General features: G+C 41.5%; 1 protein-coding gene across 2 annotated transcripts in view; it reads right to left on the reverse strand.

Moving 5' to 3' along the window:
* The window catches only part of PCSK6 (proprotein convertase subtilisin/kexin type 6), a 181846-nt gene that overhangs the window by 94904 nt on the left and 59027 nt on the right, over window positions 1-27915 (reverse strand). For both annotated transcript variants that reach the window (XM_046008470.1, XM_046008469.1), the window contains exons 3-6: window positions 25061-25171; window positions 24367-24510; window positions 22984-23060; window positions 20721-20809 (exon numbers count right to left, since the gene is read on the reverse strand). In XM_046008470.1, the coding sequence (XP_045864426.1) occupies window positions 20721-20809; window positions 22984-23060; window positions 24367-24510; window positions 25061-25171 (421 nt within the window). The remainder of the gene's footprint in view (window positions 1-20720; window positions 20810-22983; window positions 23061-24366; window positions 24511-25060; window positions 25172-27915) is intronic.

The raw sequence follows: 27915 nt of genomic DNA on the forward strand, positions 1-27915 counted from the left end.
AAATTCCAGAAGCTCCTGACATCCCTAGGCCTGGTGTTGTCAGGATGGGAGGAGCAGGCATGGGTGGGAGGAGCTAAGGAAGACGGAGGTTAGCTGCCTCCTCCTCCAGGCTGAGTGTAGGAAGTAGCAGTGAGCTTTATGCAAACACTAACATAGTCAAGAGGGCCCTGCTGCTAGAGAGGGGGGGCCAGTACCTCCCCTGGGCAGAGGGGATCCACGCACCACCCTGCCAGAAGTGACATTATCCAGCAGCAGGTCCCTCCACCTCCCACATCACAGACGGACTGCTGCCATCAGGCCTGACAACCGCCACAACCAAACAAGGATCTGTGAGCACAAAACACGAGCGGACCACCAATCAGCAATTAGGAGGAAAACCAACGTCAAGAAAGAGAACCACCAAATTAAAAAGCTAAACAAAACAACAACAACAAGACAACCTAAGGGGATACCGTAATGCAGCAAATGTGAAGAAAACTTCAAAGTAAGTATTGCTAATATCGCACACATTTGTAAGAAAATATTGCATCTTTAAAAAAAAAGCAACTAGAAGCACTTCTCCCCATTCTTTCTGCTAAGAAAAGCCAAAAGCCCGGACACTGTGCAAGAAATAAACATAAGATTCCAAAAGGTAGAAGAAGGCAGACTATCTCACGATCTTGTGAGCCAAGGAACAACATGGTGGTGAGTTCCCTGAGATTCTTTTTTGTCTCGCATATCCCAGACTTGGAAATAGAGATGCTGGCAATCTAGAAGTACCAATGGGAGCAGACCAAAAGTCCCCCAAAGCCTGTTTCCTCTAGCCAAAGCACCAACAAAGGGAGACCCAGCAAGATAGAAACTTTCTGCACAATCACCACTCTAGCCAAAGGGCACAGACAACCTTGTGGCATGACCCCCACTCACACAGCAAAGACCAAGTGGGGAGCCTCACCTTTCACCCCTGCCAGGCTATAATGAACTCCAACACCCCTTCTAGGTGAACAAAAGCATGGCCTTTCCCCTGCCAACCAAAAGAGAGGCTCACCCCATGGTGTCAGTAAAGGTCCTGTGGGGAAGCTTGGTCTTCCACGCTACCTGGCAGTGAGAAGGCATCTCTCTCCCTCCCAGGGGAGTCATATCAGGAGGCCTGGTGTGAGTCAGGGTTTTCATCACCAACCAGAGTAAGATGACCTCCCCCACCACTAGAGGCCACATGAGGATCTGGACCTCCCACCCTGCTCAGCACTGATGAGAAGCCCTCCCACTCTCAGATGCCAATAGTGAGCGACTGAGCAGACCTGGGTGTCTATCTACACCTGGCAACAATGAAGCAGTGGAGTTCCCTCCACCCCCCACAAGCAGTGTCTGAGAAAGCCATCTGAAACAGAAGGTTTAAATAAGATCCAGTGTGTCATAGTATAATACAAATATGTACAGGTTTCAACTTAGAGTCACACATCATAAAAAGAACTAGCAAGACCTCAAATGGAATGATACAAGACACTAAATAGATGCCAACACGGAGGTAATGGAGACATCAGATTTTTTGGTAAAGATTTTAAAGCAGTGATGGTACAAATGTTTCTCTGAGCAATTACAAACACGCTTGCAACAAATGAGAAAATATAAAACCTCAACAAAGAAAGTCTCAGCCAAGAAATAAACATATCCATCATATGAAGCAAGTAGAAACTTTAGATCTGAAAATACAGTAATCAAAATAAACTAAGTGAATGAATTTCACAACAGAATGCACTGGACAGAGGAAAGAAAAGAGTGAACTGGAAGACAGAATAATTGAAATTGCCCAGTCTGACAACAGAGAGAAAACAGACTAAAAAAATAAAAGAAAATGGTAACATTGGCAAAACTCAATAAAAATGAACAGAGTCTGAGAGACTTTTGGAACTATAACAAAAGATCTAAGATTCATGTCATTGGAGTCCCAGAAGGAGAGGAGAAAGACAGCAGGGTTGAAAAAGTACTAGAAGATATAATGGCTAAATTCTATCCAAATCTGGCAAGACACATAAACCTTCAACTACAATAGGCTTTCCTTCTTTCAAGTTTTCTAAATTCTGTTAAATGATTTGAGCAAAAATTACAATACCATCTGATGTGGTTCTGAATGTATGTAGAGATATATTTAAGACAATTACAAACAGGACAGGGTAACAGGATGTAAGAGAGGTAAGGTTTCCATACCTCACTCAAGAGGGTAAAATGATTAACACCCAAAGGCTGTGATGTGTATATATAATGTAATACCAAGAGCAATCTCTAAAAAAAGTTATATAAGAAGATACACTTTAAAAGGCCATACACAGGGGTACCTGGATGGCTCAGTTGGTTGAGCATCCAACTCTTGATTTTGGCTCAGGTTATGATCTCAGGATTGTGAGACTGAGCCCCATGTTGGGCTCCTTGGGATTCTCTCTCTCTCTCCTTCTCCCTCTACCCCTCCCCACCACTAGTGCTCTCTCTCAAAAAAAGAAAAGCCTATAGATAAACAAAATAGATTCTAAAAATTATTCAAATAACCTATCGGAAGGTAAAAAAAAAAAAAGAAACTCAAAACAGAGAGAACAAACAAAACAAAAGCTAAAATAGTAAACTTCAATCCTAACATTAATAATTACATTAAGTGTAAATGATCTAAATATGCCAATTATTAGAAGGCAGAGATCGGCAGTGTGGATTAAAAAACATAGCCCAAATATATGCTGTCTACAAGAAAGTCATTTCAAATATAATGATATAGTCAGGATGAGAGTAAAGGGTAAAAAAAAAAAATCACTAATACAAAAACTTAATCAAATGAAAACAGATGTAGCTATATTAATATGAGACAGACTATAGAGCAAAGGAAATTATCATAGATAGAAAGAGGTATTTTATGATGATAAAAGGGCCAATTCACCAAAAACATACAGAAAAAAATTTTTTTTCAAGATTCCATTTATTCATCTGACAGAGATAGAGCACAAGTAGGCAGGGCAGCAGGCAGAGAGCCTGCCCACCAAGCAGGCAGAGAGCCTCCCACCAAACAGAGAGCCCTATCCAGGGTCAACCCAAGGACCCAGGATCATGACTTGAGCCAAAGGCAAACACTTAACCAACTGAGCCACCTAGGCGCCCCAAGAGTTAGTAATCTAAATGTGTAAGCCCCAAACAACAGAGCTGCAAAATATGTGAACAAAAACTAGTAGAACTTAAAGGAGAAACATACAAATCCACAATTATAGTTGAACACTTCAATACTCTTCTCTCAGCAATTAATAGAACAACTAGACAAATAATCAGTATATGGAAGTATATGGAAGAACTCAACAACTCAACAAATGTTCTCATCAACATTTTTATTTTTATTATTTTATATTATTACATTTAATAATTAATATGATTAATTATTTAAATGTTATATTATATATACACTAAATAATGAATTATATTAATATATTGATATTATTTTATATTACATTTTGTATTATTTTATTTTTATTTTTATAATTTATATTTATTTTATTTTTATTTATTATTTTATTTGGGAGGAGAGAGTGAGCATGAGTGGGGTGGGGGAGGGGCAGAGGGGGGAGAAGGAGAAGCAAGCTCCGAGTTGAGCAAGAAGCCTGATGCCAGGCTCAATCCCAGGACCCTGGGATCATGACCTGAGCTAAAGACAGATACTCAACAGACTGAGGTACCCAGGCGCTCTGTCATCAACATTTTTAGAACACTCCACCCAACAATAGGAGAATAAATACTCTTTTCAAGTGCCAACAGAACTTATGCCAAAATAGATTAGATCCTGTGTCATAAAACAAACCTCAACAAATTTAATAGAATTGAACTGACACGGAATGTGTTCTCCAGCCACAATGGAATCAAACTAGTAATCCATAACAGGAAGATAACAGAAAAATCTCCAAACACTTAGAAAGAAAACAAAATACTTCTAAATAATCTATTGGTCCAAGAAGGAGTCTCAAGGAAAAAAAAAATGCACTGAACTTAACAAAAATGAAAAGACAACATATGGGAGACACAGCTAAACTACTGTGAGAGGGAAATTTATAGCACTATTGTTTATGCTAGAGAAGAGGAAAAGTCTCAAATCAATAATCTAAGTATCCACTTCAAGATCCTGGAAAAAGAAAAGCTAAGCAATCCCAAAACAAGGGGAAGGAAGGAAATAATATAGATAAGAGCATAAGACAATGACATTGGAAATGAAAAACACTGGCAAAAATAATGTAAGAAAGAACTGGTTTATGAAAGATCAACAAAACTGATAAACTTCTAGTAAGAATGACAAAGGAAAAAAAGAGAAGACACAAATTACCAGTATCAGGAATGAAACAGAATATTACCACGGACTATACAAACATCAAAAGTATATATAAGGTAATATTACAAACAACTCCACACACAAGAATTTGACAACTTAGACAAACTGGACCACTTCCTCAAAAAATACCAACTGCTACAATTCACCCACTATGAAACGGATAATTTGTATAGCCCTAATACTTTTCAAGAAATTGAATTTGTAAATTTAAAAAAATTTTCCCCAAAAGATCTCAAGGTCTATATGATTTCACTGGAGGATCTGACTAAAAGTTTAAAGAATTAATACCAATTCTACCCAATCACTTTCAGAACATACAAGATGCGGGATTACTTTCCATTTTACTTACTGAATCTAGTGTTACCCTGATATAAAAACTAAAAGACAATATAGGAGGGGCATCCCAGGTAACTCAGTCATTAGGCATCTGCCTATGGCTCAGGTCATGATCTTGGGGTCCTGCGATCGAGCCCTGCATCAGGCTCCCTGTGCAGTGGGAAGCCTGCTTCTCCCTCTCCCCCTGCTTGTGTTCCCTCTCTCACTGTGTCAATCTCTGTCAAGTAAATAAATGAAATCTTTAAAAATTAAAATAAAATGGAACAAAATAAAATAAAACAAAAGCCAGTATAGGAAAAAAGAAAGAAAGAAAATAACAGACCAAAACTCCTCATGAATATAATATATACATAAAAATCTTCAACAAAGTAATGGCAAAGAGATTTTGATAATATATAAAAAGAAAACACCATTACCATATGAGGTTTATTACACAGATTATAGGCTGGATCAATATTCAAAAATCAACCAACCTAACCTTCCATATTGGCAAACTAAAGAAGAAAACTCACATAATCATATTACTCACTGAGGAAAAAAGCAGTGACAAAATTCAATATCCATTCATTTTTTTTAAATCCTCCAAAAATTAGAAATAGAAGGGAACACTCTGAACTTCCTGAAAAGCATCTACAAAACTCTGTAGGTTAACATTATACATAATGGTGGGAGACTTAACCCTTTCCCTTGAAGATCAGCAACAAGATAAGGATGTCTACTCTCCGTTGTAAGTTCTAGCCAGGGCAATAAGGCAAGAAAAGATCGAACGCATGTAGATCAGAAAGAAGAAATAAAACTACCCCTATCTGCAGATGACATTATCAAGTATAAATTGCAAGGAACCTCTCATAGAACAAATGAGCGAGTTCAGAAAAATTGCAGGATACAAGATCAACATAGAAAAAACCAATTACATTTCTATATATTAATGATGAACACACGGACTTCAAACTTCAAAATAATATGCTTGTTATCCTTGGTTAAAATATAATGAATCTCTGGGGTGCCTGGGTGGCTCAGTGGGTTAAAGCCTCTGCCTTCCACTCAGGTCATGATCCCAGGGTCCTGCGATCGAGCCCCACATCGGGCTCTCGGTTTGGCAGGGAGCCTGCTTCCTCCTCTCTCTCTGCCTGCCTCTCTGCTTACTTGTGATCTCTGTCTGTCAAATAAATAAATAAAATCTTTAAAAAAAAAATAATGAATCTCTTAGGTGTACATCTAAACAAACATGTATAGGCCTGGTATAGTGAAAGTTACACAATGCTGGTAAAGAAACCGGACATTTAAATGAATGGAGAGATACAGTGGGAGAGCTAAAAGATTCCACAAAGTAAAGATCTCAATGATCCCAACTGATAGAGAGGTTTAACACAATCTCTACCAAAAGCCCAGCAAGACTTTTCTGTAGTTATTGACAAGACAATGATAAAACTTGTATGGAGAGGCAAAAGAACCAGGTAGGACAGCTAAAATTATTTTGAAGGAAGAAAAACAAAGTGGGAGTAATCAGTTTACCCTGTTTCACAACTGATTTATTGCTACAGTAATCAAGACTGTGCTACAGGGGCAGAGGGACAGACACACAGACAATAGGACGGACAGAGAACCCAGAAATAAACTCCCACAAATGTGCCTGTCTGATTTTTGACAAAAGTGCCAAAGAAACTCAACGGGCATTTGAACAAACGGTGCTGGAAAAACTGGACATCCATAGGCAAACAAACCAAAAAAACCTTGACCTAAGTCTCACCTTACACAGAAGCAACACAAGATCTCTCAAGATGGAATTCAAAATACAAAATTTAAACCCATAAAAAACTTTTAGAAAAAAACAAAATATCTTCAGTATTGAAGACAAGGCAAAGAGTGCTTAGACTGATACCAAAAACCTTGATCCATAAAAGGGAAAATTTATCAAAGGATTTCATCAAAATTAATACTTCTACTCTGCAAAAGACCCTGTTAAAGAGAATGAAGACACGAGCTATAGAATGGGAGAAAATATTCACAAACAACATAATCACCAAAGGACTAGTAGGTAGGATGTATTAAAAACCCTCAACACTGAACAGTTAAAAAAATCAAACATTACAATTAGAAAATGAACAAAAGATATGAAGAGACATTTCACTAAAGAGAATATATAGATGGCAAATAAACACAGGAAGATTTCCAACATCACTAGCCTTGGGGAAATGCAAATTAATATCACTACATACTCATCAGAATGGCTATAATTAAAAAGTGATGTTACCAATTACTGGCAAGCATGCAAAGAAAGTGGATCATTCATATATTGCTAGTGGAAATGTAAAATGGCACAGCTTCTTTTGAAAGCAATTTGCTAGTTTCTTTTATTTTTTTTTAAGATTTTATTTATTCATTTGAGAAAGAGAAAGAGAGAGAGAGCATAAGCAGGTGGAAGGGCAGAGGGAGAAAGAGAAGCAGGCTCCCTGTTGAGCAGGGAGCCAGATGCAGGGCTTGATCCCAGGACCCTGGGATCATAACCTGAGCAGAAGGCAGATGCTTAACTGCCTAAGCCACCCAGGCATCCCCAATTTGCCAGTTTCTTAAGAAACTAAACATAAAACTATTATAGAATCCAGCAACTGCACTCCAGGATATCTATCCTAAAGAAATGAAGATGTACATTCACATAAAACCTATACAAGAATGTTTCTAGGTGCTTTATTTTAATAGCTCAAACCTAGAGATAACTCAGCTATCCTTCAGTGGGTGACTGTGGTACATCCATACCACGGAATACTACTTCAATAAAACGGAACTAACTGCCAACATACACAGCACCCTCGATGAATCTGCAAGGAATCATGCTGAGTGAAAAAACCAGTTGTATACGGTTTCATTTATCTAACATTCTTGAAATGACAGAATTACAGAAATGAGAAACAGATCAGTGGTTGGTTGCCAAGGGATTAGGGAAGGATCGGGGTGGGAGTATGTGTCTCTAAGAGGGCAACATGAGGGATTCTTCTGGTGATGGAATCATCCTATGTCTTCACTGTATCAATGCCAATATCTTGGTTGTAATAACGCACTACTGTTCTGCAAGATGGCGCCATTATGGAAAACTGTGTAAAGGTTATATTGGATTTTGCACATTATTTCTTACACTCCATGTGAATTTCTTACACTCCAATAATTTCAAATAAAAATGTAATTGAAAACATCAACTAGAAGTCATAGATGAGAAACTATTTTAAGAATTTACACACTGAGTAGACAGGGTATCAGAGAGTTGGAAGACTGAGTTTAAGGGATTCTTCCAACACCCAAGACAGTGGTGACCAAAGACACTGGTCCACCTTTAAGTTATGGAAGCGTATCATAGTTATTGTATGTATAGTTATCGAAGCGTAATGTTTAACTGTTAATTACAATATGGAGTCTTTAAAGAGTTCACTGAGAGCCAGGCAAGAAAATGAAAACAAACTCACAGCCAGACAAAGAAAGGTTGAGTCCCAGAATAATGAAAAAGAAAAGAACTGAAGGTTTCTGGAAGATAGAAATGAGTTATCTGAAAAGGAACAAAAATTAATATCGGCATTGGACCCCTCATCAGAGGGACCATGTTTTTAAAATTCTGAGTGAAAATTATTTTGAACCTAAAATCTCAACACAGCCAAATCTGTTGGGAGAAAATAAAGCCCTCAGGAACTAGGAAAAGTTATTGCCTATATATCCATCCACCTGAATAGGAAACTCAAAAATATCTTTTAGAAGAATGAATGATTTAATAAAAAAAGACAACCTTGTAAAATAAGGAATCTAACATAAAGAAAGACATAGAATCAAAGAAACAATGGTGACCAAAGAAAATGGTCCATCTTTTTTGGTTCAGCCAACATAACTAGTATTGCTTAATGTAAAACTGTTCATAACAATATGGAGTGAAAATCCTGGATGGCCCCAATTTTGGGAGGTTATGAAGGAGAAGAGAAGACGACAGAGTGAAGGGGAACTCTGATAAGTTTCTTTTTATGCTCAGGAGAAGGGGATAGTTACTGAGTAATGCTGAACGGTGTCGGAAAATATAAATTCAAGTATGTGTGCCTCAGGGGATTAGAAAGGCAGAATTGGAATGTAAAGATTTCAAGCCATTAGAATGAAAGACAACAAAGAAGACAGAAGAAACTACATCTGTCTAGCAAAGGGCAGGGAAGTAAAAGAAACAACAAAAACAAACAAAAAAAAACAGTAAAAAAAATTCAGTAAACTAAGTCAATTAAGAGAAAGCAAAATAGGGTCACAGAGATTAACCTAAATAAATCTGAAATCAGAACAGGTGTGAACATCTCAAATTCCCTCTCTGAAGCAATTTTTGCACTGTCCAAGAAAAATAAGTGAATAAAGCCAGAAACAGTCTGCTTACAAAATTAAAGCTTGAAATAAAGGAATGAAAAAATATATGAGGAAAATGATGATAAAAAGAACAACAAAAGGCAAGAAGAGAATTAAAGAGAGGATTTTTGATTAAAGAAAGATTCCTTACACCAACAAGTGATGATAGCTTTTGCGCCCCTTGTAACATCATGGCTATGAAATTTATACACCAAAGCTTGAGGGAAATCAACAAAGCCATAATCATTATGGAGACCAATATTCCTTCACAGAAACAGATGAGGCAGAGCGAACCCAAGACTCCCAAACTTTTGAAAGAGTTTGGTCAGGCCCACAGGTGAGGCACACGGATGCCTTGTAGGCACAGGGAAGGCAGGACAAATGGCTGCAGGGGACACGTCGATCAAACCAGGCAGTAGCAGGGACAGATGAACTGCTCTTTGAAGGGGCAGCCACTGTGCAGCCCCAGGTGGCTGTTACCATGAAGGACTGAGGCCCCAGCATGGCGAGAGCTCCTGATTTTTCAAGAGAAACTCGTATTTTCATAGGAAATCCCTTGATTTGTAACTGTTGGCGTCAGTTTAAAAAAAAATTGTGTGGGTCACACAAAACCATCTGTAGCAACCTCTGATCTAATTATAACAGTTTTTGTACTCAATAGCATAGAATAAAAATACTCTTCAAAAACCCATTGGGATATTTACAAAAACTGAACATGAATTAGACCACAAAGACACACTCAACAAATCCCAAAAGGCAGAAATTATAAAGAACACAGCCTCTGATCCCAATGCAAGGAAGTGAAAAATTAGCAACAAAACGAGTGCCAAAAAAATCTACCCAGTTGGAAAAAAAAATTTAATTTCCTTATAAATAACTCTTGAGTTAATGAGAGAAATCAAAGCTCAAATAAAAACTATTCAGAAATGAATAACAATAAGAACACTATTAAGCCAGAGATAGGTAACAGGAGGAAAGTATATAGAACACTTATTTACTTATTAGAGCCATCAAAGCCTGAATATAAAGAACTAAGCCTTCCTTTCAGGGAGCTAGGAAAAAACAACAATAGTAAAAATTAAAATGTCAAAAGAATTAATGAAGGAAAGTAGAATTCATGAATTATAAAACAAAAAAATTCAAATAATAATAATAATGAAAAAGAATCAAAATCTTGTTCTCTAAAAAAAAAACCTATTTCATAAAATAGCAAATTTTTCATTCATCTAATCAAGGAAAAAAGGAGAGATGCTACAAATAATAGTAGGAATAATTATAAGTATAAATGTGAAGGATATATCTTTTTAATTATAAGAATACAATACTAAATTTATAGGCCATATATTTGAAAGTCTGGAGAAATGAATAATTTTGTAGGAAAATTTAACTACCAAAATTTCCTCAAGGAGAAATAGAAAACCTGAATAGACTTAGCCCTTTAAAGAGTCATCCTGTCTGGTCAAATTGATTTATCAACCCTACCCACATTAAGAGAGCAGGCAATGTCCACAGTATATGAACTATTTCAGAGCACAGTAAAAGATGGAAAATTTCATAATTCATTCTATAAAACCAGCTGGGAGATGGACATCACAAAATGCAAAAACTGTAGTTCAAACTATCTGACAAAGATTCGAAGACCATACATAACATATTAACAATTGAACACAGCAAGCAGTTTTAAAAGAACAATACTCATAATCAAATAGAATTTATTCTAAGGATGGAAGAATGAAATTTCCACTGTTAGGAAATCTATGACTATAATTTACTACATTAAACAGATTAAATAGTAAACTCGAAAAGCAATATAATTGTCTCAATAGATGCTTTTTAAAAAGCATTTAATAAAATTCAATAGATCCATTCATCCCCCATCAAACCTCTTAGAAATCTAGGAATATAAAAATTTCCTTAATTGAGTGAAAAGTAATTACAGAAAACCCACAGAAGACATCTACAAATGGCAGAATACTAGGAACATAGAGCAGGAAATAAAACAACAAAACCTATAAATCACCACTATTTAATACTCATCAGGATCCCTATACATTGAAATAAGACAGGAAAAAGAAATGAGAGATATCAGTGAGATTAAAAACCACCATTACATTTACAGAGAGCTTTTATATGCATCAGTCCAGAAAACTAAGGTGGACAGATACAAAAACCCAACACACAAAAATCAATAGTTTCCCTATATATCCATTTCAAAAATAACCAATCGGAAATACAGTTTTAAAAACTGACCTAGATATAAACCTAACAAGAAATGCATGAGATTGATATGAAGACAGTGATAGCACTTTCAAATGATGTCAAAGAAGACCTGAATAAAGAGAAACATACCATGTTCCTGCGTGGGAAGACTCAATATTGTAAAGATGTCAATTCTCCCCCAATTAATCTATAATTTCCTTGCAATCCCCATCAAAATCCCAATAGGATTTTTTATGGAACTTGACAAGCAGATTCTCAAGTTCATCTGAAAGAGAAAATGTGCAAGAATAGCCAAGAAATTTTTGAAAAAGAACAATTAAGAGGAAATTTGTCCTTTACGTTATTAAAAAAAAATCCCCTTAAACTATAATAACTAATAGTGAAGTCTTGTTTAGGGATTGAAAACAAATAAGCTAATGAAACTAATGAAACAATGGAGGATAAAGGTGGCGTGTGCAGATCAGTAAACATAACCTGAAGGGAAAAATAAAGCTAAATGTCTCCTTCACACCATACACAGAAATAAATTCCATATGGATTAAAAAGCTAAATGCAAAGATAAAACCATAAAAACTTTAAGATGAACTATTCTTCTAAAGCTATGTTTTTAGAAGAAATACACGACAATTGATTTATTATCTTGGATAATAAAGCAAGATCCCAAATCCAAGAGTCACAGAAATGATTGACTAATTTAACAACATAAAAAAATTTAAACATGGAAAAAAAAAAAATTTAAACATGGAGCCCTGGGTGTCGTGCATAAACAATGAATCTTAAAACACTGAAAAAATAAACTTAAATTTAAAAAATTTGAACAGATTTTTACTGAAATATTACACATAGAGAAAAGGCGCAAATCATCCATGTATAGCTCTACAAACTTAAAAAAAAATTAAAATTTCTCTGAAATGAAAGAGACTTCCAGTTAAACACGGAGTACCTACTCTGCTCTCTGGAAACAATAAAGATGACACATGACTCCGTGATTCCTTAGGGTGTGTAATTTCTCCATAAATTAGGCAGTGCACCTGAGGACCTTATGACCAGGGGACAGGGGGCCAAGGTGTAGTGGGGAGGGTTTGTTTCTTTGCCACACTGCATTGTTTTCACAGCAAAAGTGAAAAGTCTATTACTTTACAGGCAGTAAGGTCTGACCAAGAACTATACTGTTCTTTCCAAGAACAGGCATTTTGGGACATCTAGGTGGCTCAGTCAGTGTCTGACTTTGACTCAGGTCATGATCTCAGGGTCCCAGGATCGAGCCCCGCAGCAGGTTTCCCATTCAGTAGGGAGTCTGCTTCTCCCTCTCCCTCTGCCTCCCCCCACCCCAAGTTTGTGCTCTCTTTCTCTCTCTCTCAAATAAATAAACTTTTTTTTTTTTTTTTAAGAAGAGGCATCTTTTGTGACATGGTTTGTTGGAGGAGAAAAAGTAAGTGACAATCAGCTCTGCCCCATCCCTACTATCCCCACTGTGAGGAGCATAACATGGATTCATGCTAATTCACTGGTGAGGGGAGAGGAGCTCTTAAAGCTACTAGACTGCTGGAAGAGAAAGATCTGGGTCCATTAACCCAAGTCCTCGGTGCCTGTAGCCTTGTTCCCTCTCCTCTCCTCTCCTCCCCACCCCCTATCCCCCATCTTTTGGCACCTTACTGGCCTAGAGAGAAAGCCTTCATCTCCTCTCCAGTCAGTCATTAGTAATAACCAGAAAGTGATTACATGACATCTATGCAACAATGCTACAAGAAACAAGGAAAGCTGGGGCGTAACGAGTACAAGAGAATGATGAAAACATAAACCTTTCTGCATAATTGAATGAAAATATAATTTCTCTCTGAAGCAAGAGATCAAAGCTATACAAGTATTCATTGAAGAGATGATGAGGCAACAGAAAGAAGCCCTAAGTGTGTTCATCCTCAGGACAGAAATAGAAGGAAAACATTAAACAATTTTAGAAATGAAAGCCTTATTAGGGTTTTTTTCTAGGAAAAAGAGACACGGGTGAAACTGCCAAAGACATGGAGGACAGGCTTGAGAAAAACTGAAAATAAATAAATAAATAAATAAATAAAATGGGAAAGAAATGAAGTTAAATATGATTAGAAAGTAATACAGAAGTCAGGAACTAGACACCCAATATATGTATAAGTGGTACACATGACGACTAGAGCTGCATATATGGAACCCAAAATGTTCAAACAATAACAGAAGAAAATCTGCCTGAAATTTACAAAAAAAAAACCACAAAAATACCCAGATCTTTTCAAGTGTATTGAATCCCAAGAACAGCTGCTATTGAATTATCCTCATGCACAGTTGGCCCAGCAAAGCTACTGGACCTCATGTTTAAAGGAAGAATTCTATACAAACCAAGAAGTTAAGTTACCCACAAAGGGGAAAAAATAAAATCAGGTTGACCTCAAGCTTAGTTTCCAAGCAACAGTGAATCCAGGGGACAAACAAGGTGATGTTTGCTAAGTTTTGTAAGGATATAACAGATAACACAGATCTAATTCAAGTCTAAAGTCAAACTTCGGACATTCTCAAAGATGAAAGAACTAGGAAAATACAGCACCTGCTAGCCTTTCCTGAAGAAAATTCCTCAGTGATGAAATCCAGGGAAGTAAGAGATAAATCAAAGTAAATTACTCGGGAATAGAAAAGCTGTACTGCAGACGATGGTGGTGAACCAAGACCAAATTAACTGTGAGAATCATGACAGATGATTACCATTGAACCCTGACAATGTAACGGCAGTGACAAAAGTCTGAAGTCAAGGTGTGAGGGTGAAAAGGTGCTAATTATTTAATGATCCACTATGGGAAACATGTAATTAAAAAAAAAAAAAAAGTAACCCTAGACTCTTAAAGATTTTCATAATCTTGGGCTGTTTTTTTTTTTTTAAATAATCTTAGGAGTATTTGAGAAAATATTTCACCATAGTGAAATATTTATGTGACACCCAGCAATTCTCTCATTTCAACTTGTTTGTTTTTGTTCTGTTGAATTCACATAAGTCAAATTAGACATTAAAAAAGTAACCTTGGCCTCTGAAAGATTTTCACAATCTTGGGATTTGTTTTTGTTTTTAATAACCTTAAAGGGCTATTTGAGAAAATATTTCATTACAATGAACTATTTATGTTAAGTTCAGCCATTTCTTCATTTCAAGTCATTTCCTTTTCTTCTGTTACATTCACATAAATCAAATTAAGCATAAAACTAAACAATAAACAAATATATAAAGTTTAAACATAAAATTAAATCTGGAGTTCAGCAGTTATTCAGTTTGATTTAATTTCTCATGTTAAGTTGCATACAATTAATCTATTTTACTAAAAACAAGTATAGTATCATCAAATGTCAATGAAATAATAGCCATCCATCTACCCAACCACCCACCCACCCATCCACCCAACCGTCTGTATTTATGGTTTAAAGATTCCTGTTAAAGAGTAGATGTAAAGAGCTGGGGCCAGAGCCAGGTTGGATTGACCTTGGGGCAAATGACTTAACCTCTCTGGCTCTCATCACTAAAAGGGGGTAAGAACAGCATCTATAACACTGTTTTATGGAGCTTATAAAAGAATACATATACAGACCTTAGATCAGTGCCTATTATCTGGCAAACATTCAGTAATACTGAAAATAAGAATTCATTTTCACCAGGATCTAGATATTTTAACCTTCTTCTCCATATTCCTCCATCTTTTGATTAAATCATTACATGTATTTTGGAGCTATCCTGACTTATTAGTAATGTTCCAGCAAGAATATTACTTTAAAGATATTATTAGGACAGTTCTACTAATTCTTTCATCTTATTTAATTATTTTAATGTGATAGAACGTGTAAGAAATGGACAATTTTACAAAGCAAGTGAGTAGAAAAAAATTACTCCATTTATATAAATATGTATGTAATCAAATTTTTAGGAACCCTATCTGCAGTGACTTTAAACCATAGCCACAAATTCTTTGACACTTTTCCATTCAAAAGGTGCAGCCCAATTTCTCTCCCCTTGAGTGTTTGTTAGACTTAATGATCCATTTGCCGGAAGTAATGGTACATAACTTCTAACACTAGGTCATACACATGGCTGCTTCTTCCTTCTCTCTCTTGAATTACCTTAAATGAAAGAAGTTAGCTACCAATAAGGCACTTGGGTGGCTCAGTTGGTTAAGTGGCTGCCTTCAGCTAAGGTCATGATCCTAGGGTCTTGGGATAGGACTCCAGCCAATAACCAAATGAGTGACCCATCTTAGAAGTAGATCCTCCAGCCCCAGTCATGCATTCAGACTACAGTCACAGCCCACAGCTTAACTGCAAACTTATGAGTGACCTTGAGCCATGATCTTTGCTAGGTAGCACATTTGTTGGTTAAGCAGCTACATTTTGCAGTAACTGTCATGCAGCAATAGTACCAAAAACATCATCTATTTGGTAAAGAAACATAAACCACAAGTTACAGTTCTAATAACAGCAGAGTAGATTCCATCACGCTGACTCTAAAAAATAATAATGATAAATTCTCAACAAAAGATGTATTAAATAGAAACGTGACTTTATAAGGGCATTGGAAATTGCACAGAAGAAGGCAGAGGCAGGCAGGGGAGTCAGGTTTTGAAAGAAGGGAGCCATATTTAGTATGATGCAAATCTAAATAACTTTTCTTCTATGGGAACTCCCCAGTTCTCTTGGTATACAGCGAGCCTAGAACTTAAGGAGGAAAAATGCAATCTAATTCCTGTGGGGTGTCATAGGATGGAGTTTGGGACGGCTAGAGCAGCTGGAAACTGAGATAAATCTCAGAAAGGAGAGAGCCACAGAAGAGGACACATAAACTTCCCTCAAATGCTTGGCTGACCCCTGAACTAAATACTTTTGGGCAAGACTCTCAGAAGTTCAAGAGGAAAAGACCAGCTGGAGGCTGAATGAGCTGAGTGGATATTTCAGACACTGCCCACTGCAGGGGAGTCAATTTGGACTTTGACTCTTGTCAAGTTAGAGGTCATTTCAATCTTTCCCCTGAGATGCCAAAAGAGGCACAATCTAAAAGGAAAGACTATGTAGTTGGGATAAAGAATCTTCCCTGAGGCTAAGGGCAAATCAGGAAGAGATCCACCATAAAAAATGAAGAGTCAAACCTCCACATGTTCAAACTGAACTGACTGCTGAAACAAAACTCAACAGAATTCTCCATGTCCTCATATCAGGGAGATCATATGATAGTTGTCTTTCTCCGATTGACTTATTTCACTAAGCATGATACGCTCTAGTTCCATCCACGTCATCGCAAATGGCATGATTTAATTTCTTTTGATGGCTGCATAGTATTCCATTGTGTATATATACCACATCTTCTTTATCCATTCATCTGTTGATGGACATCTAGGTTCTTTCCATAGTCTGGCTATTGTAGACATTGCTGCTATAAACATTCGGGTACACGTGCCCCTTCGGATCACTATGTTTGTATCTTTAGAAGAGTAAATGAAACAAGATGGGATTGGGAGGGAGACAAACCATAAATGACTCTTAATCTCACAAAACAAACTGGGGGTTGCTGGGGGGAGGTGGGATTGGGAGAGGGGGAGCGGGCTATGGACATTGGGGAGGGGAGGCGAACCATAAGAGACTATGGACTCTGAAAAACAACCTGAGGGTTTTGAAGGGTCAGGGGTGGGAGGTTGGGGCAACCTGAGGGTTTTGAAGGGTCAGGGGTGGGAGGTTGGGGGAACAGGTGGTGGGTAATGGGGAGGGCACGTTTTGCATGGAGCACTGGGTGTTGTGCAAAAAGAATGAATACTGTTACACTGAAAAAATAAATAAAATGAAAAAAAAAAAAACAAAACTCAACAGAATTCAAAGATCACAGAATCCAGAGTCTCTACAATGTAGCCCAATAACGTCTAGGGTACAGCAAAAATTTGCTAGCCATGTGCAAAGAAATAAGAGTATATGACCCATTGTAAAAAGAAAAAGCGAGCATTACAAGCACTCAGAAATAACCGAGATACTGGAATTAGTACAAGTCTTTAAAGTAACTCTTACAAATACGTTACAGAATCGATAACAAAAGACAGAAATAATGGGTGAAAAGAAGAACCTCAGGAAAGATGTGGGAACAATAAAAAAATAAATGTGGAAATCACAGGACAGAAAGGCACGAGATCTGAAAGTCAAAAAAAAAAAAAAAAGAGAATTCATTGGATGGAATTAACAACAGGTTGGACACCACAAAAGAAAGTATTAATGGGCCTGAAGACAGTGCAATAGAAATCATATAATTTGAAGCACAGAGAGGGAAAATGGACTTAAAAAGATGAACTCGGCCTCAATACCCTGTAATGTATATCAAGGAATCTAACAACCATAACTGGTACCCAAAGAGAGGAGAGGGAAAATAGGGTTGAAAAAAATGAGATAATGACAGAAATTTTTCCACATTTGACTTAGACCAAAAAATAAGAATAAGCCACTAGGAAGCTAAGCAAACCTCAAGCCAGATAAGCATGAAGAAAATTACACCCAAGGACATCATATTCACCGGCAAAGCACAGATGGAAAAAAGAAATCACATTATGTAAACGGGGAACAACAATGCAGATTAAAAATGACTCATCATCAGAAACAATGGACACCAGAAGACAATGGAAGAATATTTTTAAAGTGTTGAAAGAAAAACAGGTCCCATCAGAATTCTGTGTTCAGCAAAATTTCTTTCAAAAATGAGGTTGAAATAAAGACACTTTCAGATAAATGCTTAGATAAATTGTCATCAGTACACCTGCACTTCAAAAAACATGAAAAGAAATTCTCAGGCTAAAGAAACATGGAAACCACATAGAAATCCAAAGCTAGAAAGTGAGGATGGGCACCGGGAATGGTAAATATGTAAGTAAATATATCCCTTTCCATTAGGATTTTAAAGTCAAAGAAGAAGAACAATGCCTACAGGTTTATAACATATGTAGTAAAATTTAAAAAACAGCACAAAGCATGGGAATGAGTGTTGACTGGAATAATCTGGTTTAGGTTCATGTCTAATACATGAAATAGTTTAAGAATGCTTCCAGATAGATTGGAATAAGTTAGGAGATACACTTCAATCTTTTGAGCAAAAGCTAAAATAAATAAATAAAAATAAATTAAAGGGTACGCTCACGGTCAGTTCCATGGGCGTCTGCTGTGTGTTAGCTCACTCGGACAGGCAGGCTATGTTAGGGGTGCCTGAGGGTTGCCCTGTCTAGGGCTGGGCTTGGAAGAAGAAGGGGTGTCTGCCTGTGTGGCAGGGCTGGAGCAGTGTACAAGCAATTTTGGAGACCCAGCTGTCATAGGTCCCCTGGGTCAACGCCAGCCTCCAAGCCCAACGCCTGCATCTCCATGGCCAGCCCCACCCTATCCCTAACTGGTTGTATGTGGCATGCTTCCATGCTGACCGTCCTATTTTCCGCTAAGCACTTTTCCTGTTCCCAGTCGAATTCTCTAGTGTTGAGCTTGTGCCTCAGACTCACGCTTCTGCCCTCACTGAGTGCTTGCCCTGCCACCACTCCTCATCTGCCTGTCATTTCAGTACTTGGTCTTATACTATCTTTCATGTTTGCACGGTTCATCCCAAAGACATGCGAAGCTTCTAGAAGGTCGCAGATTGTATCTGTCTTATCTTTATTCTTCCTCTCAGTGGCTAGCCCAGTATTATACGTAAAGATATGAAATACATTAATTAAAAAATACTTCTCTTCCCAAATCCTGCAGTCATAGAAGTGATCTCTTCCGAATTCGGGAAACGGGGGGTAACAATTCTGCATGGAGTATAGAGTGAGAACCAACCACACCCACGGGCACGTCCTCTGGAGGTTCTCTACCTCCTTAACTCCTCTGGCTGCTCATCGCAGCCCATAGACTGGGTGTCACCGACCTGCCTGACTCCAGAACCCTCTCAACCAGGACGCCTCAGATTGACCTTGGTTGTCATACCCTCTCAGGATTTTGATATAATGCAGATCCTGACTCAGTAGGTCTGGGACACTATGATTTTCTGTACTTCTAACAGCTCCCAGAAAACAGTGCTGCCAGTCCAGGGTCTTTGGGGAGCAGGGCTCAGACAATCCCAAAGGTGGGGTCTAGCCCTAACTCAAGGCAACACAAATCACTTTTATTCTGTCTCTGAATTTTGGCAGGAGGGATGGAGTTGCTCAGAGTCCCCTTGCATTTAGCCCTTGGCCAGTGCTTTCCACACACAGCGCATCTCACTTCATGGTCACAACAGACCTGGGGAGTCAGCTGAATTATTGCTCTTCTTCCTCCAGAGATGAAGGAACCGAGGCTCACAAGGACACACAGCTAGCGGGTGGTGGAACTGGGATTGGTACCCAGGTCAGGCTGGTCCTACAGTTTATGGCGAGACTTCTTAGGGGTATCTATCCATCAGAACCTCCAGGGTGATCCAGGGAACCCATGGCCCAACCTCTCCATAGTAGACCTAAGAGGCTACAATCACTCCAGCAAAGGCAAAGCAGCAGGGAAGGCAATGCCCTGGGAAGGCCCATTGAGTGAGCATGAGCATCTCCAAACTGAGAGAGTCCCCAGTGAGGACAGGGGACCCCAAAGCCAGCTGGATGCTCAAGGACCATTCATGCCCAAGGCACACACCTGCTCGGCTCCCAGTTCAGCGAAATGCCCCTAATTGCTACTTCGGAGTACCTGCTGATTGCCAGTTGGGACTGTCAAACTGCCAGGCTCAGGCAGGGAAGAAGATATGGGACTCTTGGCTCTAAATCCTCCTCCTAGCAAGGGAAGCCTGACTCCTAAATAGAGACGATAACCAGGAGAGGCAGAAACACCTGGGGTCAGGCATTGCTCCTTACAGGGACCCGGAAGACCTGGTCCCCCACTGGCCTTGGTGAACAAGCCGAGGGGAGCAGAGTGGGCACAGAGCCCAAGGGAGAGGCAGGAAGAGGCTCTGGGGTGATGGGAAGGAAGGCTGCAAGCCAAGGCCTAAACTGGGAGGACAACTTGTGACTAGGGGACATTACGACAAAGGTCCCCTGGCTAAAGCTGAGGGGCAGGGGCAGGAGAAGGGGGCCAGCAGACTGGAGCAAGGACTTCCATTGTGGGAGTGACAGGGAGCCCCGGCAGGGCTATGAGCAGGAGGGAACCAGCGTGGCCTTTTCTGAGGCGCCGTCTGGTTGACAGTGGTGAGTCAGACTAGCAGGGTTGGGAAAGAGAAAGGGGGTGCCTTCCCGATGGCTTTTTGGGCAACACAGTGAGCAATTCCTCAGCGGTGAGGCCCCGGTCATGGGGTGCTGGCTGCCTGCCACCAGGCTGCAGGCTGGGGGATGTGGGGGGGGGGGGGCGCAGGTCTGACACAGCCGGCGGAGGCCAGCAGAGGTGAAGCTGTTGCCCCTGGTGGGACACCCCTGCTGCGGGCCCCATAGCTCCCTGGCTGCGTGCCCCTGGACCTTACCTCCGATTTTGGCATTGTACGCTATGCCCACGATGCAGTAAGAGTTGTTGGCTGAAGCAGCGACCTCCCCTGCACAGCGAGTACCATGTCTGAAGCAAAGCAGAAAATGAAGTTAGGGCTCCGCCCGGCAATCGGCAGCAGGTCCCGGGCATTGCTCAGGTCTCTTGCAAGGAGGAGGGTCACTAAGCCTCTGTCCTGCCCCCACCCCCACCTCACCACCCTTCCCTTGCTGGCTGCTCCCCTGGGAGGGAGCCTCAAGCCCAGCTTTGCCCAACTCCCCCCACCCCGGGGCAGTCTTGCCCCTGCACAGAGCAAGCACTTCCCTTAACCCCAGGGCAAAGTGAGGGGCTTCTGCTCCCTGCACCCAGGGTCTGGGGCTTTCCTCCTCCTAAGCTATGCCTTCAGGTCACCCACATCACATTGTCTAGCACATTGCAGGTGCGGCGTAGACATCCATGGGGCTGACAGGATGGAAGGGAGAATGAATGGGTCCCCCGTGCCCCGGCCACCCCCATGCTCACCTCGGGACAGCCCTCCCTTCCCCTCCCCTCCACGGCCACTTAAGCAGGAGCCGAGGAAGAACACTCGAAATTGGAACACTCAACAGCGGCGGAGGGACTGCGAAGAAATTACCAAAAAACAAATAGCTTTCCTCAGTAATGACCCCATTTTCCAACGTGCTTCATGGAGGCAATTCCTCTGCAGAGAAGCCAAAATGTGGGCAAGTTTCAACAGCCCATCTCTGAGAGAGTCCATGGGGATTAGAATCATTGATTTAAATTTAAAACCACCTTTAAAAATAGTCCCAGGTCTGCATGCTAGCCTTCTGGAAGGGAGTCATCCGTCCTTCTGCGGATCTTGTGCCACCCCCCGGGGCCAGGGCTGTCCCCAGTGATACAGAGCTCCATGTCTCACTCAGATTCAAGCCTGCCCTTCACGGGTCACTGTGTCCTGTCTGGATTATTCCTCCCAGCCCCCTGGATGTGTGGCTGGGAAATGAGGCACCCTGCACCCCAGGCGTGCTCATGGCTAAGCAGGAAGGGCACCTCCGGACATGACCTTGGGACATGAGGTAGGAAAGCAGCCCTCCGGGCTGGAGCCTCTGCTAGCTCCCGGGACTCTGAGCTCTGTTGTGCTGAACACATCAGCCTGGCCAAGCCTTCTTGCACAGCACGGCGTGGGCACCCATATTTGAACCTCACCATGGAATCTACAGAAATGCAAAATACTATATATGGGAGGGAGAAGGCAACTTGGCAAGCGTTGTGTCAGCTGGGAGACCAAAGAAAGGTCTTTTGTTCTTTTCCACTAAATATTTCTGGAGGAATGGTACAAGCGCAGGGCATGGGGCATGCCAACCGAGAAAAGACAGGCAGGACACAGTGAATGAAGTCCCAGGGCCAGGTTTGCGAAGCTGAACTTGACTCCCCCACCAAACGGGGCTGTCACTTCACAGCACACAAGTCATCTAATCTCTCTAGACTGGCTGTCTTCATTTGCAAAATGATGACAACAGCTACCTAGACGGCACCCCCCCACGGTTTCTTCCCCTGTCTGTTCAGCCCGCCCACAACCCTGGGAGGTAGGGAGCATCGTCTCCACGGGAGAGTCTCTTAAGACTGAGATGGAGCCTCACAGCCAGGGATGGTAAAGCTTGGACTTGAACCCAGATCTATCCATCATCACTCAGGGCCCTTCCACCTCTCCCATAACGTCACGGACGAAGACAAAAAAGCTCAGGCATGTGACTTCTGTGCTCCATTAGGCCAAACCGCTGTCTTTTTTTTTGGTATTAAAAGAGTTATTCATTTGAGAGAGAGAAAGAGAGAGTGCGCATGAGTGAGGGGAGAGGCAGACTCCCCACTGAGCGGGGAGCCTGATGCGGGGCTTGATCCCAGGACCTTGAAATCATGACCTGAGCTAAAGGCAGAGGCTTAACTGTCTGAGCCACCCAGGTGCCCCCAAACTGCTGTCGTAACACAACTGGTCATGGAGACAAGGTTGGAAACAGAAACAATGTTGGTCAAACATCCGTTTCTAGCTGACCAGCAGAGCTGACACTCCAAGGAAGAGGCGAACTCCACAGAGGCTGTCTTGTGCCTGATCGGCTGTGCTGGGACTGGCTTCTGGCTCCTGGCTAAGCCCCAGACACTGGCCAGGCAGCCCCATCACCCTTCTGGAATCCCTACTGGGGGCCAGTTCAATAGTGATTCTGCAGGGAGAGGGACAGGGAAGCAAGGAAGGAGGAGACAGAGTGACGTACTTATTTTCATTGCTGGCATCATAGCGTGGAGACGGGTCATAATCATTTCCGTTGACATCATAGCTGGCGTAGGAATCCTAAGAAAGGAAATCTCAGTGATGAAGAGAAATGGCACAGCATGCTTTCAATAATTTTTATGCCTCTATTAGAAAGTAGAGAAAAACATACACTTGATACTCTTGTCCTAGAACTATCATCTTACGTACGTTTTTATTGTGGTAAAATACACCCCCCGAAAATGTACCCTCCTAACCATTTTAAAGTATAAAGTTCAATGGCACTAAGTACATTCACACTGTTGTTCACCCATCACTCCCCTCCACTGCCAGACCTCTTCACCTGCAAAACTGACACTCTGCACCCATCAGACATTAACTCCCCTCTCTCCACTCCCCCAGCTCCTGGCAATCCCCATTCTGCTGTCTCTAAGAATTTGACTGCTCTAGGTGCGTCTTCTAAGTCCAATCATACAGAATTTGTTGTTTTTTTTTTTCTCCCGTGATTGACATCTTCCATTTAATGTCCTCAAGGCTCACCCGTGTTGCAGTAGTTGCCAGACTGTCCATCACCTTATATGTCTAATGTTCGTGTCTTTGTTTAGACACTCTTAGTTACGGTACTCATATCATTTCACACCCTCCTTTTAAAACACTTCAGAAAAGCTCTCCCGGATTGTTGACTGCAAAACTGCCATTTTTAAGGGCTGCGTAATTGTCTCTCCAACAGACAGGGCATGGGTGAACTTAACCGTTGTTACACACACAGGTTCGTTAGAATACACTAGAATATTGAATGCCTTCTTCCTATGCACTACGTGCCAGGCTCGCTCCTTTACACTTACAAAGACGTTCACTCCTCACAACGACCTGATGAGGTGCCATTTCACAGATGGTGACACTGAGGCCCAAGTGAAGCAACTTGCCCGAGGTCTCGGAGCTAGTGAACTGCAGAGCCCGAACAACCCCAGGCAGCTGGGTCCAGAGCCCAGGCTTGAACTGTGTCATGTTTCACGCTGCTTACGTTGGTCCAATGACCATCTCCACGAAGTTTCTGAATTCTTTAGGACCCATTCTCGGGAATACATGTGACTCCTCAAACATCTGGACCAAGCCTTCTGGGCAAACCCCGGCTCAAGGACGACAGAGGGAAGTGTGTTTCACCAACCCACCCCTCCCCAACATGGTTTTCTGTATTGTTTAATATAATGGGGTGGGAGGGAAGAAATGGCACCTTATGGTTTTTATTTATTTATTCATTTATTTATTATTTTTTAAAATTTATTTTATTTTTATTTTATTTATTTACCTTACGGTTTTTAAAATTTTTATTTATGGAATGACTAGCATGGTTGAGTATCTTTGCATGTTCCTAGGCTTGACTTACATAGTTTGGAGCCAGGTCGGGGTGATTCCGCTCTATGCCATCATCAAGGATGGTGACCACCACGTTTTTCCCAGTGTAGCCCTTCTTCCACGCTGCCTGGACGTTCATTTCTGATCGGCAGCGGCTGTTCTTGTCACCACAGTGCTGTAGGCACAGAAGACACAAAGCCCGCCCCCAGCATGGACTCCTTGCAGCCACAGCGTGGCATAAGATGGGCACATCGTACCGCGTAAACCCAGCAGGGGCGTTCTTATGTGCGCAAGTAAATAAGGAGGAAACACTTCCCCCTGCCCTACAGAGCAGACGACCTCTTTCTCCCACCCATTCCCAGGAAGAGTGAATGGGAACTGTTTTCCGAGCTTTTCCTACACCTGGCAATCTATCATTTTCCTAGGGTAACATCTCCTTTTGTGGGCTCTCACTTTTCACTGCTTAATTAGTCCTGAGCTTGCATGAATTCACTGCCCTGCTCAAAGACTCCACACCCCCAACCCCAGGGATGTTTTGCATCATTCTTAAAACTTTCACAAGAACATCTGTGCTACGCAGCACCGAAGCAGGGATTTCACAATGATAGGAAGTGCGTCTGTTTGGAGTTGCCGTGAGGATTTAGCTTTGCTGGGGGAAATGAAGCCATCCTGGCAACACGGCAGTGCAAATGCCCAGGGGGCAGTGAGGCCCACACCCCACTCACCATGTACCACATGTTGGACCAAATGGGGTCGTTGAAATAGAGGGCCTGCGGGTCGCTTCGCACCTGTCTCTTCACTCTGCGTTTAACTTCTTGTTGTTGGAGCCATTTCACCTGGCAGGGAGAAATGCAGTTACTATTTATTTTAAAGAGGATCTCATAAAAAATAAATAAATAAATAAATAAATAAGAGGATCTCATGATTGTCTGTAGTCTCTCCGTCGGTGCTACAACTGTGAAGACTGTAAAAAGGGGAGAAATTGATCAAACAGTTATTGGAAGTTGGAAGCAAGATGTTCTACAGAGAGGATGGGAATCAATAAATTATAGTCATCCATACATTGGAATTTTTAGGAGCCTCTGGAAACATGGTACCAAAATAAGCACAGAGAAAAATCTAGCAAGAGATATGGCAAAATATTAAAAGCTGCAATTCTTCGGTGGTGACATTACTGCTAATTTAAAATTTCTAAATTAGGGGCCCCCGGGTGCCTCAGTTGTTAAGGCATCTGCCTTCAGCTTGGGGTCACGATCCCAGAGTCCTGGGATCAAACCCCGCATCAGGCTCTCTGTTTGACAGGAGGCCTGCTTCTCCCTCTCCCACTACCCCCTGCTTGTCTTCTGCTCTCACTTGCTTTGTGTGTGTGTGTGTGTGTGTGTGTGTGTCAAATAAATAAATAAATAAAATCTTTATAAATAAAATAAAATTTCTAAATTATTTTCAGGGTTTTTATAAATTTTCAATTGGCATGATCTGCCTTCACAACCAAGGAGAACAGGTTGAGAGGGAGTATCTGTGATACTTTGGAGCAGAAATCCAGCAGCCTAGCTGCCTAGATTCCAAACCCAGTCCCACTCTCACTAGCTGTATGACTGAGAGCAGTCCAGTAACCTCCCTGGCCTCAGTCTGCTTGTCTGTACAATAGGCATCATCATGGGTTGTCATGAGGGGGCACTGGCATATGAAGGAGTGTATAGAAAGCACTCACTTCAGCGTGTGTGTGTGTGTGAGTGTGTGTGTGTGTGTGTGTGTGTTAGTGAGAGGGAGAGAGAGAGATTTTCAAGGTTGAAGACATTTGTTTTGTTTTATTTGTACTTTTAAAAGATCGGGGGGGGGGGAGGAAGAATTCCCATGCCTTGAAGCAAAGCATTTTCTTGCTGCTGCGGTCCCACCTGATTCAGTAATGGCTCCCTCTGGGGCTCAGTGTGGAGCTGGGGTGTGGATACACAGGATGAGGGCACTGGGGCTCTGCTCTCAGGAGTCTGTGTTTTAGGTGGGGATCCCCCACCAAGCCGCCCAGAGTGTGATGCAGGCTCTGAAGTAGCAGACAGGTAGGGAAAGTGGGGCGAGGAGGAGGAGTGGGGGATGGGAACTTCAAGGGTTGGAGCCATGGGCGCTCAGGGTGGACGCCAGGCAAGGCGGGTGACCTCAGACTCAGACCTAAGGCTGGCACAGCCACCAGAGGAGCCACCCAAGGCCGCCAAAGGCAGAGGGGCAAAATGTCTTCCCTCAGACCTCTCTTGGCCTCCGTTTCCCCACACTGTCCTGAGGAAGGAAAGCCCCATAGACTGCCCCACATTTAAGGGCAGGGATTGATCTGAAAAGGCAACATGGACCAACAGGAAAAAGTGCTTAGGAAGGAGTATCACAGCCTGTCCCACTACCAACACGCTTTGTTCCTGAAACACCAGGAGACACCCAGGTTCCTTAGAAACACCACAAACAGTTCAACAACAGTTTGGGGCTAGGCCCTAAAACGAACCTCGGCCCCAAGTCCTAGATAATTTATAATTGCTGTGAATAGATACTTCCATGGAAAATAAAACTATACAGTGAGATATTTTGTTCACAATAGCCTCTGATGGCATTTTGCAACTTCCCCATAAATCAGTGCCTGAACCAGAAAGATTTACTTGGTATACAACACTTAAGACAATATTTCCTAATCTGCTAAACACCCTAATTACAAAATAGAGTGTTGCATGGACCACTAATGGCTCCAAGCTCCCCAGGGATGTTCCCAATCCATCTTGTCCTACTGACTCACCACCCATCTTACTAACATCCAGCACCTTCTGATACTTGTGGACATCCAGTTATAGAGGAGGAGGTGAATTCTCTTCTTCTAAGCTTGGTGGGTCACCAGGGAGATGACATGGGAAAGCATGTTGCCAGAAGTCACAAAACAGTCCTCTAGCGGGATGAAAGAACGTTGAGTACCCTGGCCCCAGTCATGGCTGGACTCTGGGTAAAAACCCAACGTTAACACACAGTTCTGAGGGTGGGCTGTCCTGGCACGGGTCCACGGCACAGTTTGGGGATCTCCCTCTAGCTTGGTCTCAGGGGCAGCTCTCTCTCCCTGGACAGGTCATTGTAAGTCTTTAACAACTGGTGAGCGCAGGCAGGCCAATGGAACCAAATATAACAAATTATCCAGATGGAATCACAGGTGCCCTCACTATCACAGGCTGACTGGGCCAGTGGTCCCTGGGTCTGGGCTTCCTTGCCATTGTCTCTCTCTGGGATCCAGTCATTGCCTTGTTTCGCAGCCAAGTGCAGGGAAGTACAAGGGGATCCCTGACACGTGTGATTATTTTTGTGAGACAAGGCAACCTAGGATCCTTTGTGGGGTTTCAAATATTCTTCATAATACTTCTCTGGAAGTTCACCCGGACGCCCTTTTACAATGAAGATCCACTCATGGTCTATCTGGATTTCCCAGCTTCCCAAGGAGGCATTCAGACTTTTTCCTGGTGAAAAATGCAGGGGAAGAGACCGTGGTACACACGGTCTGCCTTTCAAGGCTGCAGAACTCAGAAAATCAGTCCTGAACTCAAGTAAGTCTGCAAAGGAGTGG

The sequence above is a fragment of the Meles meles genome, chromosome 6 (genome assembly GCF_922984935.1).
Source record: "Meles meles chromosome 6, mMelMel3.1 paternal haplotype, whole genome shotgun sequence".
NCBI lineage: Eukaryota > Metazoa > Chordata > Mammalia > Carnivora > Mustelidae > Meles > Meles meles.